At 37.2% G+C, this 9,477-nt stretch overlaps 1 protein-coding gene across 1 annotated transcript in view; it reads right to left on the bottom strand.

Moving 5' to 3' along the window:
• The window catches only part of LOC106473568 (L-threonine 3-dehydrogenase-like), a 24,727-nt gene that overhangs the window by 4,043 nt on the left and 11,207 nt on the right, over positions 1-9,477 (bottom strand). Inside the window, exon 3 of the mRNA XM_022401974.1 lies at positions 97-244. Within this exon, the coding sequence (XP_022257682.1) occupies positions 97-244 (148 nt within the window). The remainder of the gene's footprint in view (positions 1-96; positions 245-9,477) is intronic.

The raw sequence follows: 9,477 nt of genomic DNA, 5'->3' as shown, positions 1-9,477 counted from the left end.
GTCTTCATCTTTATTAACGGAAGTAGTTTCAGTATACATAGGAAATCATAAAATTTTAAATATGCTAAGCAGAACTGGCAGAGAACCCATCCTTACCAGAGAATGTACTGTAGATATCTGAAGGAATACCGTTGAACTTTGGTACGAACCTCAATCTTTCTGTATTAACATCCTGGCAGTAGACGCGAGAGTAACCAGTTTCATGAAGTAATGCACATCCGTAAAGACCCAAAAGACCTGCACCCTGAGAAAAACAACCAAATTTAAATCAATTCGTTCAGAAGCTATTATACTGCCTTAATTATTTACAAGTTTCATAATTTACGGAGTAATTAGACTTGAATTATACTTTTTATACATTGAGTTTAATACTATATTTAGAAAGATATCCAAATTAATTTAACCTCATAATGACTGAGATATATGGCGAAGATAATGTGGTTGGAAAATTATTATATTACATTCTCTAATTCTTGAAATAATTAGGGGACTAGATAAAAAAACGAAGTGTTAAAGATACAATAGGCCTAATATTAATATTTTATGACAAGTATACTTCATAATAATCATGCTTATAAAAGGCAACAAAACGATTGTTCACAACATAACGATTGTTCACAACAAAACGATTGTTCACAACATAACGATTGTTCACAACATAACGATTGTTCACAACATAACGATTGTTCACAACATAACGATTGTTCACAACAAAACGATTGTTCACAACAAAACGATTGTTCACAACATAACGATTGTTCACAACAAAACGATTGTTATTAAAATTTTATTTATAGAATATGTAAACAAAAAAGCGCCTTGAGACAAGATTTCTTGAACATAGGAGATAAAGATGTTTAACTGTAATTAAAATATGAAAATAAAATTCATAATTTTATTATTGAAATACTGTGTTTTAAAAACCTCGGAATGATGAATGAAAAGGGGGGGGGGAAGAGATACCAAGCAAATTAACAGTTTGACGAACTAGATAACAATATCAACAACTGTCCACAATACAGTCTATAAAAAAAAAGAATGAATGTTAAAGATTATGATACCAGGTATATATTTCCATAAAAATATATTTAAAATGTTTTTGTGATACTAAGGGATCATTTAGATAGACAAAAATCACATAATAAGAAACTTGATAGCCTTAGAGATTTTGGAAGATGAAATTTCAGGAGTGAATTTTTATCGACATTCTTGTTTTCTTATATGTAATAATGCTGCGTGCCTCTTTAGATATTAAAATAAGTTATTGTCATTTAAACAGAAATTAAATCATTAACAGACAAGAGCTGACACTGTTCGAACGATAATTCTCGCCTAGTTTTAACATGGGTTTTATTATCTAATATGATTTATATTCCTTTATACCACAACTAGATGGAGCACTCGCTCGTTGGATGGATAAAACATAAATTCGTTATAACAAAGGATAAGAAATTATGCTTCTATATTAACGTAATAAACATTAAAAGTACAATAAAAACACAAAGAGGTTCCAATGCTGAAAAGAAAGACATACTGTTTTTAAGAATTCTATCCATATACAATCAGGTGGGGGTCCAACCCCATCATGATCTTCCTCATGTCATCGTGTATTACGATGATTGATCAAGAAATGTGGAAACGTATTAGGAACAGATGACTGAAAGACACAAACTTAGCTTTATATATTGGAGAGAATGCACCCCCACCCTCCACTGAATGTGAATAAACACCGAGTGAGAAATTTATCTGGAGAGCTGAGTAAGCCTTTTTCTGTAAGTAAAGCCATAGGAAGCTGATTTAGGCGACAATATATATGACAGTACGAATTCTCCTACTGTAAAGTCTGTCGTTAATAATACGGGCATACTTCTTCCTTGTGATCGAATAGTTACTTGTGAAGATCCAAGTTTTGATCAGATTAAGGGTTTATGTAACTTTGTTCAACGATTTAGAATCTACGTTTTAGGAGTTAGGTGGATTTACAAATGTTATGTTCGATGAAATAACAATATAGGCTTAAGTAGGAGAGTGAAGATGTCATTAACATTAGGATATTTTGTTTGTATTTTCTAGTTTTGATCTTTCAAAAATTAATTAATTAGTTGTTGTTGTTTTGTTACTGATTTCCTCTTTCCAATTATTTCTAGTTAGGTTAGAAGTACTTTTTTATAACTTCTTTATTTAGCCTAGGATCTTCTTCCCTGGCTTTGTTTAGCTTCAAAATTGGAAATTAACCTACCTACCCACTAAGTTCTTTGGTTCTTGTTCTGGTTAGGGTTAGCACATGTCCTATGAGCACTCTCTGTGACCCGCTTGTTTTCAAAGGCTTTTGGATGTGATGTAGTCAAGTATCTCTCTTTCTTTGTACGCTAATCACTAGGTCGTATCGTTTCTCGTAGCTGTTTCTCAGACCCATTCCAAACGGAAGAAAGTATCAAACCCTTCATCAAAGGAATGTTAATTACCGCGCTACTTCTGACTCTTTTATTCCATTACAGGTGAATCTCAGCAATTGTAGTTAACTACTGTTGACTCGTGCTGTAAAACAACTGATCTCGCTTTGTGAACGGCCTGGATGGCGCTCGAATCGCAATCTGCGGGTTCGAAGCTCCGTCATCGTTATAGAAACATCCATCGACAAGTTATAGCAACATTTTCATTCTTTTCAGATTATCAGGTGGTCCAAGGAAAGGTTGTATAATTATGGAAAGGGAGCAACAGCACAGTAAATAGATCTCATTGTGGTTCGTATGATTAAAAAAAAAAACAAATGCAGGTGGTTCGCAAACAAAGAAACTCGAGTTTGTTGTTAAACATATAGTCACAAAATTAGTTATCTGTGCTATGCACACCACGGGTACCGAAACCCGGTTTTTAGCGTTATATGCCTTCAGACTTACCGCTGAGCTACTGAGGGCCAAAAGCTCGAGAATTACTGACTTAGAAAATTTAAATTTGTTTCATGCGACTGTTTCAGTCGACCTGTCAGATAAAAAAAACTAGAGGCTTTATCAATTAAGATTAAACAACTTCAGATACAAAGAAAGATTCACAAACAGACGATAAGCAAAACATTAACTGATAATGACACCATAATTCTCCACTAAAGCGAGAATTATCAGGTTGGTTGATAATCGAATATTGTGTGGTTAAATAATTCAAGCAAAGATTGACACGCACGAAACAGGATAGAAATCTGAAACATGATGGTGTAAGATCGTGTTCAGAAATGTAAGTTTACATTTCATGGCAAGTATGTTCCAGAGTATACTATCTATCGTTATATTAAAAAACAATTTATATACAAGCAGTTTATTGAACAATGTCTCTCTGTTATGAATGGACTATCCATGTACTTTCACAACCATGATTTTATATTGTTATATTATCACGACCGACCACAAGTTCCTGTCTGCCCAAGCGCAGGAAGTAAACAAAGTCGATCTTCCAGCTATTTAGCAGGAGAACATTGTTTGCACATGCCTTTAACGTTTTACATCATCACAGATTATACAAGCAGCAGTGTGAGGGTACAGCGTAGTGTCGTAGAGAGAAGTTTTACATAATCACAGAGTATTGTTACGTCTCTGGTCGTTTGTTAATTTCCCGTAAAAATTCCTTCCGAAAAACTTCAGCGATACAAGTCCTTTTTTAAATAAAACTAGTTTATTATTTCTCAATACAACTTTGCAATACACTTAATTTCCACAGTCACTTTAACTTAAACACACGCTAGAATTCACTACGATTCACGCACTTTACTTACGGCTTGACTCAATTATCTGTCTCTATATCTCTCTATCTTCAATTATTCTCTCTCGTCACTTCTTGCCAGTCATATATATACAAAATAAAGGGCGGCTGGCAAACACTCGAGCCTTCACGAACGTTCTAGATACTCATTACGTGTTACCAGCGTCACGTGAATTCCGCTGTCGTAACAATATAATAGCAGCAGTGTGAGGGTACAGTGTAGTATCGTAGAGAGAAGTAGGAAGAAAATCATGGAGAACACAAACTTTGTGAACACATTATTTCATTTTTTTTTTGTTTGCTGTTCTCTCCAAAATTCACCATTTTCTTATATGATTGATTTTTTATTCTGTTCCTTTTTTTTTCTGAAGCATTTGTGTTAAATAGTTTTAGCCATCAGAAGTATGATAACCTTCAAAACACGAAAGCTAAGTAAAACATACAACTCGTACTTAGTGTTATAAATATATTACGTGCAGTAAAAACTCTTCAAAACCTACAGTATGTTATAAATTATAGCTAAATTAACATAATTTAAGAAAAATTATTTTACTTCTCTAAGATTATGATACTCTGTGTGCTTAAGTTGGAACAGACTCTCTTCCATCACTATTGACTTTATTAAAATTTTCACTTTGCAGCACCTTTTGGAGGCAATTTCCAAAAATATTTTGATACACCATTTATTGACAGGAGAATATTGCTTTCATTAGTGTAAGCAAACTTTTACAGAATATTTAGTTCAGCAACAGACAAACACATATATATCGCTCTCAAAATAGTAAAAAAATGGTTTATTTAGTTTGTATGCAGTTTTAGCATAAACACGTACTTCAGAAAGTTGTTGAGATAGTCTTGTTCTCTATTGTAGATAATGTCTATTCTGCCCGAGAAGACATTGCAGTAACATATAGTATATGTGTTGAAGGGATTAGTGACTATAATATCCTCCGCAGGCTCGGTTGACGTTGTCTGAATGTTACAGCTGACCAATGCTATGATAAAACAAAGGCCATTGGACAAAGAAACCGAGTTTACCTGTTCAATTCAGGCGCGCCTTCTTGGCCCAGTTCTAATAGAGGAGATCATCGAACGAAAATTGTACATGAAATTCAACATGTTTTAGTTCTCCAGAGTTCAATCCCGAGAGAGTGAAAGTTATGAAACTAAGCACAACCTAGCAGAGATTCGACTGTGTTTCTGTCTGCGCAAGTAGGTATGCTGCATTGTCTCTTTGTCTATCCTGTATTAATGATTGTGTTAATTTTTGCTAAATTTGCCCAGTCTAGTTATTTCACACACAATAAGGAAACCCCACTTAAATTATCAGATCATAAGTTAATCTCCTTATTTCTTGAACGAATCTGCTGTGGCTAACTATCTGATACTTGTCGGGAAATCAGTTGTTACATGAAAATACCACAAGGAGTCCTTGACTTTCTAAACTATGCGTGCTAAGACTTAAGTGGCTGTTAGAGGGGAAAAAATCAAATATTTTAATGTTTTACTTTGAGTACCACAAGTGGGGGGGATTGGGGACTAAAAATGGCCTGGGTATATTATATTATATCGACCCTCCATTGTGATCAGATGAGAGGGATTCCTTAGAACACTGCGTGGAATGCAATTTTGCATAGCCTAAAATATTTTTTTTTACTACCATTCATACAATTCACAAATTAAACAAAATTACACTGTGCAAAATTTTTCAGTTATATTACAACGTTTGTTACATTTATTACCCTCCTTAGTAAAGTAAAGGCCCGTATGTTCACTAAATTACATGAACTGAAACTAATTCACACAAATATAATTTTCAAAATAATGTTATAACCCATTTATCGCTCATCTGCGCTACACCTATACCGCGCTACAAGCCGTTAACGAAAAATTGGGCACCCAGTTAAGTTCGGTTTAAAAGTTTTCCATGGAATATCTCTTGGTGTTCAGACGATCCAAACCCACCACCCCCCGAAAACAAACTTGCAGCAGTTTCGATTACTTGAAGTCGTAATACGATAAATTTTCAGACCTAGTCGAAAACAATCACTTCCATTTTATTCAAAACCTAGGTAGAAAATATCCAAAAGGGTTAAAATATGAATCTAAGGTTAAGTTTGTTGAAACTGTTTTCAGTTGCTAACAGAAACAAAATAATTTTAATACAGTATCTAGGGCCATCGTCATTCACCCTTCAGCCCGCACTGTTATAACATGTACGACTTATGATATATACCGAGGTTTCAAAGTGGCATGTCATACAGTTTAATTGTGACAAGGATATGTACTTTCAAGCCCAATTTATCTGGAATGGCCTGGCGGTTAGGGCACTCGACTCGCAATCTATGGGTTCCTGGTTCGAATCCCACCTCAGTACATGTTTGCCCTTCCAGCCGTGGGGGGGGGGGTATAATGTTACGTTCAGTCCCACTATTTGTTGGTAAAGAGTAGCCCAAGAGTGTGGGTGGTGTTGACTTCCCTCTAGTCTATCACTTCTAAACTAGAGATGGCTAGTGCAGATAGCCCTCGAGTAACTTTGCGCGAAATTCAACAAACAAACAAGCAATGCGGGGGAAATTTGAAAGTAATAAATACCAGATTATTTTTTTTCAAACCTGACTCTCCCAGATCCCGATAAAGTCGTTGTTTTTTCAGACTTTAAAGAATATTTAGTTTGGCTTTAAACCGCAAATTAAATATAAATTTTCATTTCTTTATCATGAATTCTGCCCATCAAAAAAGGTTTTCGGCGCAAAGTTCACCTAAAAATAACACTGATAACGAGAAGAAAATGTTTACAATTGAGACAGTGTACAATGATTATATCAACAGCACTGACAAGTACAGTAGCTATGGTACTTAAGTATTGTTACGACAGCGGGGGTCACGTGACGCTAGTAACACGTCATATTTCCGAACGTTCACGTCCCCTTCCTGAAGTCTCGAGAGGCTAATAGATATGCGGTAGTCTTGTATATATATATAAGCCACCAAGAAGTGACGGCAACAATGTGTGTAATTGACAGTTGAGTCGAGCACGTAACAACTTGAGGAGATCGGGTGGTGCAGTTGGGTAGGCCTTGTGTGCCATGTTTTCCAAGTCTTGTGCCAGCTCTTGCAGGCTCTCCCCTTTAGCACGGACTCTCGTCCTAAACCTAGCCATGTAGACTTCTGACTTATTTTGGGTTCCGTACCTGAGTTCTAGAGCCGCTACCAATGCTCTATAGTTGTGCCTGTCGTCTGCTGACAACTGTCCAAGTATTTCCAGTGGTTGTCCCTTCAAGCTCGTTGACAGATATACTACTTTCTGCTCCTCTGTCCATCCAATAATAGTAGCTCAAATTGTGCTCCATATGCTTCCCATGGTGCCTTCCCATCGAATTCCTGTGGCTTCCTTCGTACTGGATCACCCCTATTGCTGACATTCATATCTGGGATGTGACTTCTAACAGGACTGAAGATGTCTGCATTAGGGTTTAGCTGTGGGGTCTGGAAGGGGCTTGCCATTGTCTGGGGCTGATTAAGTCGATGGTTAATGTATCCTCCTTGTGTAAAAGACAATATATCATCCTTTAATGTATCTAATTCGCTTTTAAATTTACTAATGTTTTCCATTTGTACTTCTTGCCACTGTTGTTGATTTTCCTGTAGTTGCTGCTAACTTTCCTCCAACTGTTGGAGACTTTCTTCCTGTTTCCTTTCTTGTTCTAGTTGCCACTGCTGTAATCTCTCTTCTTGTTTCTTTTCTTTTTCCTCCAACAACTGCTGTAATTTCTCTTCTTGTTTATTTTGCTGTTCCAGCTTCCACTGTTGTAGGTTTTCTTGCAACTGCTGTAATCTCTCTTCTTGTTTATTTTCTTGTTCAAGCTGCCACTGTTTCAGGTTTTCTTGCAACTGCTGTTGTCTCTCTTCTTGTTTCTTTTGCTGTTTTTGTATTGCTGCCATCAAATCTGCTAAGCTGTAGCTTGATTTGCCGCCTCTCGTTTCCATCTTCTTCTTTTGTATTTTCTATCCCACTCTCTGACACCAATTTGTTACTCTCTGGTCGTTAGTTAATTTTTCGTAAAAATTCTTTCCGAAGAAACTTTAGCGACACAAGTTCTTTCTTAAATAAAACTGGTTTATTCTTTCTGAATACAACTTTGCAATACACTTAATTTCCAAAGTCGCGCTATAATTCACAACGAACGGCTCTTTGAAAAGTATGGCACACAAGGCCTATCCAACTGCACCACCCGATGTCCTCAAGCTGTTGCTGAGGGATCACTTTGAAGATGCCTTGGACAGTCCAAAGCTCAAGATACAAGTAAATCAAGCACACCCCTCTACTATGCAGGATGCAATGGCCAGAGCTCTTGAATTCGAATCCTACATTAAGTACAGGACAGAAGTACCAAGGATGGTACAGTCATCAGGATTGAAGGCCAGAAAAGGTCAGCTTTCAGAGAGGTTTGAGGGACTTTGCTGGCACTGTAACAAACCTGGGCACAAGAAAGCTCAATGCTGGAAACTTCAACACAGGGAAGATGCCACGGCAGGAAAGACAGCTACCTAGAAAGGTTGTTGGAACTGTGGAGAGCAAGGACATATGAGGAGCCAGTGCAAGAAGAATACCACCAATAAGTCAGCTTCGGGAACCAGTAGTGGTTGGTGCTGAGGGATGCCCACCAACCCCTATCGTGAAAGTCCCAACAGCTAAGTGTAAAATGGTAAGTACACATAGTGTCTATGTGACAGGAAAGCTGGATGGTCAAAAGTGCAACTTTATCATAGATTCTTCATCTCACCAAACCATTGTGAGTATCAAGGTGCTAGATCACAAAGGAGTACCAGAAGCCATACAGAAGTTCTGTGGTGTGACAGGACATTATGCAAGGTTGTGGGGACCAGTGTGGGTAACTATTGAGCTCATGGGCATAAAGGACAGACACAAAGTATACTTGACTGACATTGAAGACCAGTGCATACTAGGGTTGGACTACTTACTACCGAGGAAGTGTGTGTAGTTAATTTTGATAAAATGACGTTTGGGAATAACAAAAACCAAATTCTGGTAAGTGTTGCTGCTTCTGTTGATTTGCACATCACAGCACTTAAGTCAAGTACAATACCACCTATGTCATAGAAGATAATTTGGGGTTGAATTAAAAACATTCCAAAGGAAACCTGATGCTTGTGGAATAGTGGAAGACCCATCCAGACCGGCAGACGTGAAGATTGGAAGGTCACTTGTGGCAGGTCACCAAGTAGTACCCATAATAGTGGCTAATTTCTCTAAATATGAGCACACACTTAAGGAAGGGGCATTGTTGGGTGTGCGCCAGGAGGTAGAGCCAGTCAATGTTAAAGCAAGAAATACAACTATAAAGATACTATAAACTATAAACATACTCTTCCAGAACATTTAACTGACCTCTATAAGAAGAGCATAGTCCATTTGGCATCATCACAGGCTCTTCAGGTAAAAGAACTTTTGGCAAATTATGCTGACGTTTTTTCGAAAGGAGATCATGACCTTGGCTGCACAAACCTCGAAGAGCACAGAATAAGCACAGGCAATCACTGTCCACTAAAGATCCATCCGAGGATAATAGCTCCAGCAAAAGCGACAAGAGATAGATCAGGTCATGGATGGGCTAATTAAGGAAGGGATAGTCGAGAAAGCAGATAGTCCCTGGTCAGCTCCCGTTGTATTAGTCCAGAAGAAGGATGGGACCCAACGTT

Source organism: Limulus polyphemus, unplaced genomic scaffold (assembly GCF_000517525.1).
Source record: "Limulus polyphemus unplaced genomic scaffold, Limulus_polyphemus-2.1.2 Scaffold6279, whole genome shotgun sequence".
Classification (NCBI taxonomy): domain Eukaryota; kingdom Metazoa; phylum Arthropoda; class Merostomata; order Xiphosura; family Limulidae; genus Limulus; species Limulus polyphemus.
The sequence above is the reverse complement of the archived record's forward strand: the minus strand, read 5'-3'. Positions and strand labels throughout refer to the sequence as shown.